Source organism: Camarhynchus parvulus, chromosome 3 (assembly GCF_901933205.1).
Source record: "Camarhynchus parvulus chromosome 3, STF_HiC, whole genome shotgun sequence".
In the NCBI taxonomy this organism is placed as follows: domain Eukaryota; kingdom Metazoa; phylum Chordata; class Aves; order Passeriformes; family Thraupidae; genus Camarhynchus; species Camarhynchus parvulus.
The window spans coordinates 5,942,689-5,958,873 of NC_044573.1; the positions used below are offsets into that span (position 1 = coordinate 5,942,689).

Consider the following 16,185-nt stretch of genomic DNA (forward strand, 5'->3'; position numbering starts at 1 on the left):
TCCGCTTCCGGTTCCGCCGGTGCCGCGCGGCCGTTCCGGGGGCGATGGGGCCGCGCCGTGAGGGACCGGGATGGGGACGGGGACAGGGACGAGGAGGAGGGCGAGCCGCCGCCAGCGTCGCCACAGACAGCGAGGAAGAGGCGGCCGCGGAGCAGGCGCTCGGGAGGCTGGAGCCGGCGGAGGAAAGCTCTGGCTCCAGCGACGAGAGCGACGACGGCGGGAGCGTGGCGGGGGCTGGCGGGAAAGGTGAGGGGGCCCGGCGGGAGCGACTCCGGGAAAGGCGGCAGCCTCGGCTCGGTTTGGTGGGAAAGGAGCTGTCAAAGAGCTCGGTGCCCTCTCGTATCCCAGCTCCTGCCCAGCTGAGCAGCTCAGGATCAGCAGCAGGGTTGGGTGAGAGGTCCCTGAAGCAAACTCGTGTAGGGGCCGCTTGTCCCCGGTGTCCTTCCCAGTGCGGGGAGTCACAGAACCATAAAATGGTTTGCTTGGAAGGGACCTTAAAGCTCACCCATTTAACTCCACCCGCACCTGGCTCCAGGCCAGGTTGCTGTGGGAGATGTCACACGTCTCGGGGACAATCTGTGTGCCAGTTCCGATGTGCAGGAGCTGGAGAGGCCGTCCCAGCACAGCAGCGGGGAAGGAGCAGGCGATGCCCGGCTGTGTGGGCTGAGGGTCGGCGTGGGGGTTCTCATCCACTGCAGCAAACACAGTTTGGTTTCCTTGTCTCAGAACGATCCGAATGAGAAGGAAAACCTTACAAAAATACAGCAAAGCCCTTGAAGGGAATCGTGAGGGAGCGGGCATTGGTGTTAGCTGCAGGGCACAACATAGCGTGTCACGGGTACGAGGAGTCACTGGTTCCTTGTGAGAGGGTCTCCAGAGTGTGTCTGTGGGGGAGGCACATCTCTGGAGGTGAGATTTTGGCAGTGGGATTCAGAGGTGGGCAAGGTGCCTCACCATCTGTCGTAGGCATTTTGTTTTCCTCTGGTGAGGAAGTGGTGGGTAGAGCTCAGAGACAGGATCACTGACAGGCACTCTTTCCTTCCCACAGCTGGATGGGAATGGGAACAGCAGTTTTGGTTTTGCCATCTGTCAGGGCACTCTGTGATCTTGTTTCTGGAGCAGGAGGAGTTCTATTGGAGTCCAGCACTGATTTTGTCTCAGCAGGGAACGACTGGGCAGATATCAGGCATTTCTTTAGGCCATCTGTTCTTGCATCCTGGACACTCTGATGTGCTCTGCAAGTTGTATAGCTCCCTGCAGGTTCAGCTGAGGAAGGCATAAGGTGTCCATGTGCCACGGGAGTCTGTGGGAGGAGAGGAAACACGAGGAGGCTGTGCTTGAGAGCAGGAAATGCCCCTGTTATCTGCAGGTAACAGTAGCTTATCAAGAGGTGCAAAAAGAAGGAAACAATCCACAAAATAATGGATGAAGGGAAAAAGTGGCAGGAGGGAAAATTAAATGGACAACAGAGACAGCAGAGGACAGGTAAGTTATATACTAAGGGGAAAAAAGGAATGAAAAAATTGGGAAATTAAGCCCTCAAGCAAGAATGCAAGGAACAAGGAAAATAAGCTAATCCTGCCCTTTAAACTAGAACCTTTGCACACACACAGTTGCCAAATCTGCTGCCCAGCAGTGAATGCCTGCTGGGACCATTCACTTCTGCTCCAGAACAGGCTTCTTTTTTTTATAGTGATGTTTTTATCACTGTGAGTGGTCAATTCAATCTCCTAGAAATAGGCAGTAGGATGTATTTTGTGGACTGATACTACAATGTGGAAATCATTTTCCCTGTCAGGTTTTAGGTAGTCAGGTTTGTTCTCCTGTACCAGTGGTGAAATACTTTATCATGGAAACTCTGCATGCCTTTGCTTTGTCTGATTTATACCAAATCTCCTTTTGGCATCATTTTATATGGTGTCTTTATCTCATTTTCATTGAAGTCTTTGCTATGTAAACAGTATTGTTTTGGAATTTCAGCCAAATGGAATATTGGAGTGCAAGTGATGGTGCCTTGTCTTCATCAAGTGCTGAGAGTATCTTCCACATCATAATTCCTTTCTTTTAATGCTTTGTTTGTCCTTTTGGCTGCCCTTGTTCAGAATTTGGACTGGGGCTGGTGTTTAGGGGAAGCAGTGCAATGAAATCATGCTGTATTCACATTTCCTTTGTCCCTTGTGCAGCAGACTGGATAGTCCCTGTTCCTGTATCCCACCTCAGAGCACTAATGAGCATCATCAGAGCAGAGTTCCTGAGCATTCAGAGCAAGCAAAATGAAAACATTTACTGAGGCAGCTCTTGGCTGTGCCCATGATGTTTTCTGGATGATGGGAGTTGTTTCTGAAGGTCTTGGTTGTTGCCAGGATGAGAGTGCTTGGGATGAATCCATGCTCTGAGCCAATGTGACTGACCTCATGTTGCTTCCTGAATTTGGCAGAGCACACACAAACCTTGCTCATGGGACAGGGTTTTGTGTCTGTCACTGCTCAGGGGTGCTGAGCAGGCAAACACCACCTAGGTCAGTTTGCCAAGGCTTTCCCTTCCAGAAGGGACACAGTCCAAAGCCCTTCTTGCCCTTACACGAGAGTGGAATGAGCATATCCAAGTGCTGACTGAAGAAATGCTTTCAGTTGTTGGTTCTGAACACCTAGAAGTATAAATCTAGAATAAAGAATAGTGTGATAATAGAGATGATAATATTTTTGCATTCTGGTTATAAGAAGCATTAAAGGTTACTGATATTAAGGGATATTAAAGAAACATTAAAGTGGGAAAGTCAGGACTGAGAGGTGACCCCTCAGAATTCACAGTGCCCAGTGCAGAGCTTGTAGTGCTCTTTGTACCAGGTAAACACTTTGTACTGGTCTTGTGTGTGTTGTGGAGTGAAGAGAGAAGCAAAGACACTCTGGGGAGAGGGGGAGGCTGCTCTGTTCTGGTGGTAGAGACTGAAGTGATCAATGGGAGAGGAATCAGAGGCTGAGAGATGCAGTGGTTTCTTCCTGCTGTGCAGTTGTACAGGGGTGGCACCACTGTGCTTGTGTCACTGTCCCAAGCTCTGAGGCATCCCTCTTGGTGGAGTTTGGGGGTGAGAAGTGCCTTGAGAAGCTCTTCAGTTCAGGTGTGCCCTGTGCTCTCTTCCAGATCAGTCTGACATGTCTTTTGAGGAACTCCTGCGGGTGCAGAGTGATGCAAGGACGAGTGTGAGCAGGAAGGTGCCTGGTGGGAAGAAAACTGCAAAGCCTGCCAAAGCTACACTGAAGCAGCAACAAGGCAAAAAGGGGTAAAGAGGCTCTTTTGTGATCAGAAAAACGTGTATGTGTGCTCTCTGCATTCCAGAAATTACACTGGGAGCTCCTCACAGCAGTGATGTTGCTTTGGAGCTGGCATAGATCTCCTTTAATGTACTGGACAATAATGCCTGTCACTATAGTTTCATTTGGGAATGGTCTGGTGCTGTTTTCAGAGCTCTTAATGTCCTGTTCTTTTCAAATCCCCAGCAGCCACCTGTCACTTGACAGTCAAATTGGCACTCAATGCCTTTATACCCTCTAAATTAAGGCACTTGTAACCCTTGGCATGGTGTGCCTCTCAAGCTCTATGACAGTGTCCACTGTGACCTGAAATAGTTGCCCTGCTGGTTCCTAAACCCCTTCCAGCTTTTCAGTATCTTCTGCCTGGTTCTCACTGGCTGGAGTCACAGTCACAGACAATTGTTCTGGAATTCCATTCATCCTTCTGTTGCTGTCTCATCTGTGGCTTGTCCGTGTTCATTTTCCTTTTTTCCCTCTCTACAGAACTTGCCATCACAGACTTTTCCCTGTATTCATCACAACAAAAGCTATCATACCTTTTTACAGTTCTCCACAGGCCCCCACTGCTAACAGCAATACCCTTACCCCTTATTTGCAGTAATTAGGTAGTTTTCAGTCCTCAGAGTGGCACCCAGGTGATTTGAATGGGTTTCCTCTCTTACACTGGCACTCCCTATCTTATTTCTGAATCTCCGCTCAATGCACAAGCAGAGAACACAAAATACATTTCTCCTGCACAAAGTGGAGTACACAAAATGCATTTCTCCTGCCATAAAGAGTTGGTTGGGATAATGTTTCTGCTTTCCTTTTTACCCAAGACTCTGGGGGATTTTGTGTAGTGTAACATCTTCTCTCAGTGTCTCTATTTCTGCCACAGAGTTTGCATAATTCTGCTTTTGTTTAATTCCTCTAATCCTTTAAGTAATGTATTGCTGTAAATCCCAAATGCTTTTTCTCTCATGTTTTTGTTATGGAAGTGAGCTTCTTAAAGAAAGGGCTTGAGGGAAATCCCCTGGCACTGAGCTGGTTTCAGCAGTGACTCCAGAGCATTGTGCAGGGTTGTAGCCTCAGAGGATGTGAGAATACACTGAGCACTGCCCTGAGAGGGATTTGGAAAACTTGTGCCTGTGGGGTTGTGCTCCTCCCCAGCATCACTTGTGGCTGGCTGTGGGTGCTCTCAGCAGGTGTCCCTCAGCAAGTTTGCTGACAGCATAAAGTTGGGAGGAGTAGCTGGTCCACAGAGGACTGTGCTGCCATTCCATGAGACCTGGACAGGCTGGGCACAAAGAACCTCCTGGAATTCAGCAATGGCAAGTGCAGGCTCCTGCACCTGGGGAGGAACAGGCCCAGGCACCAGCACAGGCTGGGGTGACCTGCAGGGCAGCAGCTCTGCAGAGAAGGACCTGGGGGTCCTGGTGGACAACAAGCTGTCCTTGGGCCAGCAGTGCCCTGGGGGACAAGAAAGCCAAGAGGATCCTGGGCTGCATTAGGAACTGCAGTGCCAGCAGGACCAGGGAGGTGATCCTGCCCCTCTGCTCAGCCCTGGGGAGGCCAGTCTGGAGTGCTGTGCCCAGTTCTGGGATCCTCAGGACAAGAGAGACGTGGAGCTCCTGGAGAGGATGAATCCACTAGGGGGCAAAAAAAAAAAAATTAGGGAACTGGAGCATCTCTCCTGTGACAACAGGCTGAGGTAGCTGGGACTCTTTAGCCTGGAGAAGAGATGACTGAGAGGGGACCTTACCACTGGAAATATGTAAAGGGCAGGTGTCAAGAGGATGTGGCCAGGCTCTTTTCAGTGGCATCCAGTGACAGGCAAGAGGCAATACTGAAACACAGGGAGTTTCACCTGAATATGAGGAAAAACTTCCTCACTCTGAGAGTGATTGAACACTGGAACAAGTGCTCAGCGAGGTTGTGGAGTCTCCTTCTCTGGAGATATTTAAAACCCACCTGGATGCAATCCTGTGCAATCTGCTCTAGGTGACTCTGCTTTAGGAACGGTTCCTTCCACCCCCAGCCATTCTGTGACTTCATGAGAGGAATAATCAGTACAACACATTATTGATGCAGGTGGTGAGTTTTCACTTGATACAGTGGAGCTGTTCCAGGTTCTTTGTAGGGTTGTTTTAACCACATATTGATATATTTGGTTGTTGTAACCTTCTGTGGCTTTTGACTGAGCCACCTCTTTGCTTTCTATATCATGGTAAGGATTGAGCTGGGAGAATCTCTTGTGCAGTAATGTTCTTCTGAGGGTCTGGATGACCTCCCAGCATATTAGCTTGAGCCTCATTCTGACATTTGCTCCTCTTAAATCCATTTTTCTTGTTTTCAGGCCATTGGAGATGTCAGCCAAGAAGCCTGTACCTTTCCTGCGACAAGTGGTCCCTGTTAGGAAGAAGGTGGGTGCTGCCCCTCCCCAGCTCAGGACTTGCCTTAGCACTGCTGACAGGGCACACACTTGGGAATGGGGCTGCTGCAGATGGCACAGGCTACTTCTGGAGGACAGGGCTGGACCACTGGGGGTGCAGACAGTGACAGTGCTTCCCTGGGGAGAAAAACGGGTGGGTTGGAGCAGCTGCAGGTTAACTTGAGAGTTTGTGACCCAGATGTTTCTAGAAGGTGCAATGACAGCCACCAGTGACAGTTCCACTGCAAACCATGGTCATTGTTCTAATCCCAGAAATTCAGATGTCCATCTACTTTCCAATCTGAATCTAATTTTTGACTTATCATTGCTGGGTCATTGGAATATGGTAATTTCCACAGCTGGAAACATCTTTGTCCCACCCTTTTTGCATGACCTGACACAGTTAATTTGTGAAAATCTGCATAGGTATGAGTTCCCAAATCCATCACCTTGACAACACATATTCAGCCAGCTCTTGGTCTGGGAGTTGCAGGTGTTTGACAGCAGCACTACTGCTGTTATTCTTGGATATTCCTGGGTGGCAGACTGGCACATGGAGATGCCTGTTGCATGATAAACTTGATGCAGGCATGACCTTGGGGATGCCACCTTGACCATCGTACTCAATCTATGCCAACTGCAGATATTTCAGTGGTGGGAGCATAACATTCCTGGGGGAAAAAATTGGCTGATCCATGAAGGGAGAGTCAGCAGGCTGTTAACAGAGTAACACTGGCTACAGCTCTTGCCTTCCCTGCTGACAGGTCCAGAGAGACCCTCGATTTGATGACCTGTCTGGAGAGTATAAGCCTGAAATATTTATGAAGACATACAGCTTCCTGGACAGCATCAAGAAGCAGGAGAAGGAGGTGATGCTCTGTGCCTGTCATTGCCTGGAAGAACCTTGCTTGGCAGGAGCTACTTCTTCAAAGGCTTTTCACAGGGGAGGTGACAGGCAGGCAGTGATGCAGCTTTCTGCTCTCTTCTTCTTCAGATGGTTCAGAAGCAGCTGAAGAAATGCCGGAACGTGGAACAGAAGGAGAAACTTCAGCGGCTCCTGAACCGTATGGTGAGTTCAGTGAACATCTCCTCTCTGGGGGGCACGGGGAGAGAGGACGTGTCACCTGAGGTCTGCCTCAGTGCTGACACAGGCTATCCTTTTTGTACAGACACAGCAGGAACAGGCACAGAAAAAACAGCAGAAGTTGAGAGAGAGAGAACTGTCTTTGAAAAAACAACAGAGGGAATTGGCCAAGCAGGGAAAGAAACCTTTCTTCCTAAAGAAATGTAAGTACTCAGAGTGAGCATGCTGCAGGAGGATCTAGAGGGTGTACTGCTGGCAGGAATTCAAGCTCTGGGAGCAAGGTGTCCATACTATTCCACACAGTTGTGGGGGAATTGTTCCAGTGCTGCTGCTCAAGGGAGAAGCTAAGCCTGGACCAGGGAGGGAGAGGTGAGAAGGGGCTGCTCTGTAGAGATGTTTTGGGGCTTCAGTTTAAAACTCGACTTCCCTCTGCTCTGCAGCTGAGAAGCGGAAATTGGAGCTAGCTGAGAAGTATGCAGAGCTGAAGAGGAGTGGAAAGCTGGAGAGCTTCCTGAACAAGAAGAGGAAGAGGAATGCCATCAAAGACAAGCGCCATCTGCCCTCACAGAAGAACTTGTGACTGTTGGACAGTCGCGCTGTTGTCTGGCACTGGTTCATTCTGCCTTGGCCAGGCCTGAAGGATGGTTATCCCTCTTCCCAGGATCTGCCTTCCACTGTACAGTGAGCTGTAAGGCAGCAGAGCAGGGGCTGAACTGAAGGAACTACTTTTTTTTGTAGCTGAAGTATCTGCTTTGCTTGTGGTTTAGATCATGCCTGGGTGGTGACAAGTGTGTCATGCAGATGCTGATGGTGATGACAGCTGTCTTTGCCCTTGCACCTGCTCATTTCTAACTCCAGCAAGGAAAGCGTGAGTCCTGCCCTACACTGCTGGCTCTACTCCAGGTTCTCCGACTTCCACTGAGGCAGAAAAGGATGTGGGACAATCCCTGCTCAGAGCAGCAACCCTGACTTCAGATCAGGTTGCTCAGGGCTGCTTTGGTGGGATCTGGTAATGTCCAAGGACAGATGCCTTCACCTCTCTTGGCCTCTGCTCTACTGCTTCAGGTTCTCAAGATGGAACTTCTTATTCCCTCATCCAAGAACCTGTTTTTACTTTATTCCCACTGTCAGTCTGTTACAGTCAGAAGTGTTTGACCTTAGGGGAGTCAGTGCCTCTCTCCAATATCCCACCAGCCCTCTTGCTTCTCCTTGTTCCTTTTTTCCCCTGTCTGCCCTGGCTGTGCTGACAAGGGGATGGCTCAGGTAACCCCAGTGTGACAGGTCAGAGTGTGCTGGGACAGTGCCTGGGCACAGCTGTGCTCTGTGGGTGGCCACAGGTGTTTGGGGCCTGGGGACAGCCTTGCTGGGAGCAAAACATGGAGCAAGGAGCAGGTCAGCCAGCCTGAGGGTGCTGCTGAACCACTTACCTCCACTGTAGTTCCTGTGGGTGATGCAAGTTCTGCTCAGGTGAGAGGACTTGGTGGAACTGGGGGAAGGCAGTAGACATGGGATGTGCCAGCTTGGCTAGAGACCTGCTGCCAGGGCCTCGCTGAGGGGTCACTCCTCAGCATTCCTGAGTCCCTGTGTCCCCATCCCCTGCTGCTTGTAGATCTGGTGCAGCAGGTGCACCCCCAAAGTGGTCCTGCTTTCCCCTCCTGCCCCTCTGGAACTTAAAGACTTCCTGCTGTGGCCTGTGCCTGCCTGCAAGGAGGACATCCTCGCTGGGATGTCACCTGCTTCTGCTCAGCACGGTGGTGGTGAGCAGTGAGCCTGAGGCCCTGTGCCTGCCAGCTCCTGGCCCAGCAGCCCAGCAGGGGAAATTATCCAGTGGGAATGCCCTGGGGCACTTCCCAGCTCAGCCAGGGCTGAGGTGCTACTCAGGATATTGGGCAGGAGGCAGCATCACAGCACCAGCTCCAAGGGAAGCAGATGCTTCCAACATGCCTAGCAGCTGGAGAGCTGCTCTTTCCAGTAGCCTCCCAGCCTCAAGCAGTTGGCTTGTTTTCCTTTTTTCAAGGCAATTTGGGCAGATGTGCACTGGTGTCCCTCCAGCTGGAGTGAGAGGACTTGCTGTGGGTGTCCCTGGGCATGACTGGTCCCAGCTGATGTGACTGCTGACAACACTGCCACACACCTTGTCAGTGACACCCTCAGAGCCCACCAGACATTCACAGGACCTGTGGGCCGGGAGGAATGGCTCCAGACCCAGTGGCCTGGGATGCTGTCCCCAGCCCTAGGTGGTCACTGAGTGAGCCTCTCCACATGCTCTGCAGCTGAACAGACACCCAGTCACACAAGGTCCCCAGAAGAGTGGGGCAGATCTGCCTGCTGGCAGGGGCACAGACAGGAAAAGGCTGCAGGGCTCAGGTCTTTTATTGCAAAGAGGGAGATACAAAAAAAGGACAGTCACCCCTTTTTGGGTCCCCCCAAGCCTGCAGCTGGCTGAGAGGGGTGACAACAGAGGGAGGCCCAGGCCTTGCTCCCCCTGCATGGGGACCTCGGCTCACACAGTGGGGAGCAAGTGCTGCCAAGGACCACACTGGAGCCAGAGCCAACCACAACAGAGAAGTGGGTGACCCGCTGTGTCCCTGTGAAGCAGCCTGGCTGGCCAGAGAGCAGTGCTGCACAGGGAGCACTGGCAGGGAGCCTGGCACCGGGTGGGGCTGCCTGGCCTCACCCAGACACACCTCATGGCAGGCGGCCCTGGCCTCATCCCCTGCTCTGTTTTACCAGGTGGGGTGCTGAGGTTCCAAACTGCTCTGCAGCCTTGCAGAGGCTGCTGAGGTTCCAAACTGCTCTGCAGCCTTGCAGAGGCTGCTGTGGGGGCCCTTGCCATGCGCCCCTCGGGGCCCTGAGCAGTTTCACCCAGGGAAGGAGGGAGCAGGGTCGTTGCCCTCTGTCCAGGCAGGGAGCTCCGCAGCCTGCCCCGGGTTTGTGGGTACGGCCAGGCGTGGGGATGGCCAGGCTGTAGCTCCTGCTGGCTCGTCACGTGTTGTCCTGGGCCAGCTCCTCGGGGCAGGCAGGCTGGTCCCGGGCCTTGCGCAGCCCCGAGGGTGGCTGGGCTGGGGTGCTGTGCTGCGGGTCCGGCCCTGGGGGCGCGTGGTGCTGGTGCCGCTGGTACTGCACGAACATGCAGACCTTCATCCCAATGGCCAGCATGTTCTTGCCCATGAAGATGCTGGAGACCCGGGCATCCCTGAAGAAGACCATGTTGCTGCCTCGGATGAAGATGGTGGCGATGTTGACGGTGAGCATGCTGAGCATGGGGTAGAGCATCATGCGGTGCGGCACGATGCCGATGCCCTGCATGCTGATCTCACACAGGGACACGCAGGGCAGGACCAGGAGCAGGATGTAGCAGTAGAAGAACATGATGCCCTCAGCCCAGAGCGGCAAACCTTTCTTCTGAGGCTCCCACAGGTTGGCCTGGATGTCCAGCACGTCCAGCATGTCCACAATGACCCAGAAAAGGCGGTTGCGGAGATCCTCCTTCTTCTTGAACGTTCTGACGTACTCCATGTGCTCCGTGGCCACCAAGAGCACGTAGAGAGCTGGGATGCAGATGGAGAGCAGCAAGGTCAGCGCTTTGCGGGCGATGAGATCCAAGCTTTTCCGGTCAGCTTTGTAATTCTGGTATACAAAGTAGACTTTAATCTCCAGAACGAAGACGTAGAGGAACCAGAGGATCATGGCATATCCTCGCTTAGCTGTCTTTACCTCTGCCCCAACCCAGATAGCCACATAGCGGAGGACCAGCAGGAAGCAAATGTCACCCACTGCCACCATGACACAGATGCCCAGCTTCCTGGAGCCCTGGCTCTGCTCCACCAGGTAGGCATCCATGAGGACGAGGCTGGTCATGATGAGCACTGTGGAGAGGCACACATGGGGCTTGCTGACAGGTGGTGGGGGAACCATCCTGCACAGAGGAACAGGCAGGGTCATCAGGAAGTTGCTGAGATTTCCTAGTCCCACCCTTGGGCCCCCTTCTGCCACCCTCTCCTCAACAGCTGTGGGTGGCTGAAAGAAGGGAGGGAGCCATTCATAGATTTCTCCCATCCTGTGTGCCTAGCTTGTTCCAAACCTGCAGATTTCTAGCCAAAGAGCTCCTGAGACCAACCAGGCCATCCTGGTGGCATGTGCTGGCTGAAAGCCAGCTCCTAGGAAGCACATGGTGAGGCAGGCTGGACACTTGGGATGCATCAAGCACTTGGGATCCCACTGCCTTTTCCGGTAGCTCATCACACTGACTAGCCTCTGCCACCATGAAGGGTACATGCCTTATTTTCCATGGGATTTCCCAGCCAGTGGTACTGCTTATATTTTCCCCCCACAAGGCAAGCTGAGACTAGACTTATTTAACCCAAGCAGGCCCTTAAATGCTATGATCCAGAACCGCTCTTTTTAGTCTCTATTTTCAAGCACAGCACAAGATGAAGCCTGGCTTTTTTTAGCCTGGCTGTCTTGTGGGGTGGGAGGGAAAAAATTGGCCAGATATTCAGTTTCCTTCAGGTTCACACCCCACCAAGAGCTCTGCCTAGAGCTATTTGCCAATGCCCACCCGGCCCCAACACCATAAAACTGAATGCAAGGAACAGCAGCACGAGCCCAAAGCTCCAGCACACAAGGAGCTCTGCAACAGACCCTGAATTTCTGTGGGATGCTCAGCTTTCCTGGGCTGGGGCAGAGCAAAGCACTGTCCCCAAAAGCACCCTGCCTGCCTTGTGCGGCACCAGGGCTGTCAGACTCCCTCCCCCTGACCGAGCACAGCTGCAGGCAGCTGCCTTCAGAGGCAAGGAGGGAGGACAGAGCTGGGGCCTCACCAGGCAGAGAAGAACTTGGCAGCTGCTCTGGAGGGGAGCCAGCCCCCCGGATGAAATGGAGGATGAAGCTGGGCTGATGACTGTGTGGCACAGCGCTGCCCACGCGGAGCCCGCCTCTGCCACGCCTGGGCTGTGCACGCCCGGGACACCATCCTGCTCATCCAGGAGGCAGCGTGCAGGTGGCACCTGAGCACGGAGCAAACGCTCGGGAGCAGGATGGAGACCGCACGGTTCATGGTCAGCCCTACACACGGCTGCTCCTGGCGCTGACACTGATGGCACAGGGCGCTGGGCACAAGCTACCTGAACTCCTGCTTTTTGGCTGAGGGAGCAGGCGTCCGGCGCAGTCGTGCATCCCTGGGCCCAGCAGCATCCTGGCACGTTGCGGGAGGCAGCGAAGCCTGAACCTGTCAGACACAGGTGCCTCTCAGGGGGAGGCAGCACAGGCCGGCGGGCATAGGGGAGCCCGTGGATGTGGCACATCTGGAGCACGCCACACGGCCGGCTGGGGGCTCACCCGCCTGGCCTGCCCGAGCCTCCGCGGGGGCTGAGGGTACCCCGGGCCCCGGCTCAGCACGGGGCTCAGCCCCAGGCCCCCAAGAGCGGGGCCGCCCCGCCGAGCTCCGTCCCTTGGGAGCGCCGGCCCCGCCTGCCCCGAGCCCCCTGCCCACAGCGGCCAGGCCTGCCGGGGGCAGGCGCTGCCCGCCGGCCGCGGGGGCCCGGCCTGCCGCCCTCCCGGCTCCCGCTTACCTCGGGCGGCTCCCCGGGGCTCAAGGCGGCGGCGGCGGCCCCGGGCCCGGCGCGGCATCGCCCGGCGCGGCCCGGCGGCAGCGGCGGCGGTTCTGCGGCGGCGGCGGTGGCGCTCGGCCCCTCCCGGCGGGCGGCGGGCGGGGACTGCGGCGGCCCCCGCCTCACCCGCGGGCCCGGCGCCGCCCGCCGCTCCGCCGGCTCCGGGCAGCCTGGCCGCGCTCGCTGCCGCTGCCGCCCCGGGGCACCGGCTGCACGGCCACCCTCTCCAGCCCAGTCCTGCCCCGGGCAGAGCCAGACCCTGCAGGGCCGCAGCCCAGCAGAGGCCCCAGGCGAAGCGGCGGGAAGCCTGGCCTGGCAAGGATGTCTGCCCTCCGGGAGGGACTGGGGCCGCGACCGCTCCTTGCTGGGGGGAGAAGGCAGGGGAAGCATGGCCTGACACCCAGCCGTGCTCGTCTGCAGGGTCCTGGAGAGCCCCAGCCTCGCCCGGCTCTGGTACAGGTGGGCTTGGCACCAGCAGGGGCTCGTGTGCACCCAAAGCAGGCCAGGGAAGGTGAAAGGTTTCCATTACATGGTGGACATACCTCTCTGCAACTGCTCTTCTATCGGCCTGAGCGGCTTTTTGCATTTAACTCCAAACTTTCTTCGAAGTGATTCAGGTCTTAGCTACACAGGGAAGGTTTTTCAGTGTATTTCCTCTCTGGCTTTGAAATGCTCATTGTAGATACATGTATTTTGGAAGATGGGGAAGCTCTAAGATCTCTGGAGATGGGCTATGAGCAAAACCAGGCATAGACCTAAGAGCAAGGACAAGTGCAAGTGACAGAGTGCCAGGGGAGGTGCAGCCCTCCTTGCATCCAGCTGCTGACAGAGTAGCTGTAGGTCCCTGTTGGATCTAATGTCCTGGGGCATTGCCACCAGGAACATATAAATCTAACTTGTGGTGTCCTTGGCAAATGGAGACACCAGACCAGCATCCAGGCTTAGCTCACGTGTCCCACAGTAGGTGTGGGCTGGTTGATGCAGGCAGGTGGAGGGAGCAGAGCTCTGGGTTAGACAGGTGCAGCAAGGTAAGGAGTTTGGCTATGGGAGTATATTCTCCTAACCCAGGAATAAACAGCAGTCCCAGAAGGCCTGGAAGAGCAAGGAAACAAAGCAGCCAAAGCAACTTGCCTCCAGATATGAAAGGAGACCTTGCAACTCAAGTGGAGAGCAGCGTGAGGCACAAGAGGGCAAGCTGACACTGCAGAAATCTCCTTGTTTCCTCCAGGACACAGAAGCACTGGCTCTCCCTATCCCAGCTGTCTCCTGCAGGATGCAGGGAGGAGCAAAGGGCCTGTGTCCATGCAGGCACCCAGGGAGGGGGACACCACAGAGGTATCCACATGACAGAGGTGAGAGAGGGGTGCTGGAGGAACCTACCAAGCAATGGGGCTAAAGACAAGATGATTCATCCATGAGCTGGAATCATAAAACCCCTGAGTCTCCATTGGAGACTGGGACAGGAGGTGACAACATTTGCGTGGGAAGCAGTAAAGAGCTGCTTTGACAAGGCACATAAAAATAAGGAGCCAGAGCAAGAACAGATACTTGTGTGCTTCTCTAAAACACGATACTGGAGCTGGGGTGCCAGAGTTGGTGTGTGGATGGATCTGTGTGATGGATAAAATGGAAGGGAACCAGAGAGGGTACACTAGGGTTCCCAGCTGCTCTCTGGCTGCTCCTAGCTCCAGACCTGGGTGGAGAAGCATCTTCAGCTTAGCCCACAAAACCTGCACTTTCAGTGCTGTGAAAAATGCATATTTTATGATTGGCTTTTTGCAAATATTAAAATGAATATTATGTGTGTTGTGTTAAAAAGTAATGCTGTATTAATTCTCTTAAGTAGTGTGTTAAATATAGTTTAGGTTATAAAAAATGTTAAAATAGAAACTATGCTATGTAGGAGACTTTTTTAAAATAAGGACTTGCAGCGAGATAGCAGCCACAGGACACCCAAATCTTTCAGAGAAAAAGAATTTATTGCCCTCTTATCAGAAGAAACCAACTTCTTCCTGCCTCGAAGGTGCTGTTAGGATTCAGAGGAAGAAGCTGACACTGACCAGACAGAATCCTGTGTTTTAATGGAATTTATGCATCATGGATGAGGTGTATGAATATGCAACAGGCTGTTGTTTTTAAGGGTTAATCCTCTGTTAACCCAGAAAAAGGTACCCAGACTGTCCTTAACTTTTTGTCTCTATTAATTCAAATTGTCCAAATTATTATTACTCTAATTGTATTACTATTTTTATAACCCTTTTATTACTATTAAATTTTTAAAATTTTAAAAGCAAGCGATTGGCGTTTTTCACAAGTGCCATCATTGGCACTGAAAAGTCCCTTTTCAGTGACAGCAATGCACTCAAAGGCTGTTGGGAGAGAGATGGGGAAATCCATCAGTCGTGTTAACATCCTCAAAGAGGAGCTGTGGGAAGCAGGGGAAGTTTGTCAGCAAGGAACAGCAAGCAGTGGCTGTAATGGAGAAAGGCAGGCAGTGATCTGGGGACCGTGCTGAGAGCTGAGAGCTTCAACTGTGACACATAAAAGAAAATAAGTAAAAGGCTTTTCTGAAGGCACATTTCAAATGGGTTACCTGGATGCTGAAGAGCGTTTCCCTGATGTCCTCAAGGATCATATCCACGAGGAAGCAAACCTCAGCGGTTGGCTGGCACACAGAAATGTCTCAGCATGAGAGGAGCTGGGAAAGCAGCTGAATGTGATGACAACTCTACCAGCCTCTGTTAAAGCTGGTAGATAACCAGGCTTTGGGACTTGCTGTGAAAAACACAGCATAATTTTGACCCCAGAGAGTGGGGAAAGCCACCATGTGTGGAAGAGCACAGCTGTGGGTAGGTCATGCTGTAGGCACAAAGTCAATATAACATGAAGACAGGAAAAAAATGAAGAGTGGGCTGTGCAGACAAGCCCCCAGATAAATAAAGCACCTTGAAACAGCCTGAGAACAAATGTATAAATTCATCTGTAAAAAAGACAGAAGGCCAAAAAAAACACCCCAAGTGAGTTGCAAGAAGTACTTGAAGGGAACTGGCTGGAGGGAAAGAGACAGAGAAATGCACCTCAGTCCCACTGAACATCCTTCCAGGGGAAACACAGCAGAAAAGAGGAACCTCATCAACCAGAAACTGCAAGTGGTGGCTGTGACAGCTAAAGACCATTTATGACCTGGGGACCGTGCCCTGAGCTCCAAGAGCTCTGAGAAAGAATCACAGATTGTAAACCATGACACAGCCCCAGGGCAGAGCAGAGGTGGCTGGAAGTGATGGGCATCCCTCAGGAAGGTGGGGGAAAGGGGGAGCAGCAGGACTGCCAGCCCTTGGGAAGTGCCTGGAAGGAAGTCACCTCAGCAGGCTGCCCTGGGCTCAGCTGCCTCTGGTCTCCTGGAACTGAAAACCTGGAGCACTCAATGCCATTAAAGTACCCACAAATAGCCAGGAATGGTGACTCAGACTAGAAAGCAAATGGATGAAAGCAAACAGCTGCGGAGGGACTGCAATGGGTTTTCTCAGGGTAAATCAAGACCCTAGAAGTAGCAAGCTACTCTGGAGCAGGCAGCTGCTTTTGGGGAAAGGCAGTGGTGATACCCAACTGAGGTCAAACAATGAAGGGTGAAAATGCTGCAAAAAAGGCCATGACCATTGTGTGACTCTCTCTGGCTGCAAAGCCAAGGTTTCCACATAAATTGGCAGAATGCTATGGAAATGCAGCTCATCCTTGGTCCAGCTGGTCTTACACAAAGGCCTCTGCTAA

The 16,185-nt window shown here is 53.1% G+C and overlaps 2 protein-coding genes across 2 annotated transcripts; one reads left to right on the top strand and one right to left on the bottom strand.

The window, feature by feature from the left end:
* Positions 1–4: 4 nt before the first annotated feature.
* Positions 5–8,722, top strand: RRP36 (ribosomal RNA processing 36). The gene is made up of 7 exons (XM_030946145.1): positions 5–246; positions 3,142–3,280; positions 5,647–5,713; positions 6,486–6,590; positions 6,716–6,790; positions 6,891–7,008; positions 7,246–8,722. Exons 1-7 carry the CDS (start codon positions 45–47, stop codon positions 7,383–7,385), a joined length of 846 nt encoding a protein of 281 aa, XP_030802005.1. The 5' UTR covers positions 5–44; the 3' UTR covers positions 7,386–8,722.
* Positions 8,723–9,167: 445 nt separating this feature from the next.
* On the bottom strand, positions 9,168–12,397 carry LOC115902185 (transmembrane protein 121-like). Its single transcript, XM_030945501.1, has 3 exons — positions 12,379–12,397; positions 11,932–12,035; positions 9,168–10,724 (listed from the first exon to the last, which is right to left on the bottom strand). Exon 3 carries the CDS (start codon positions 10,721–10,723, stop codon positions 9,791–9,793), a length of 933 nt encoding a protein of 310 aa, XP_030801361.1. The 5' UTR covers position 10,724; positions 11,932–12,035; positions 12,379–12,397; the 3' UTR covers positions 9,168–9,790.
* Between the last annotated feature and the right edge of the window lie 3,788 nt (positions 12,398–16,185).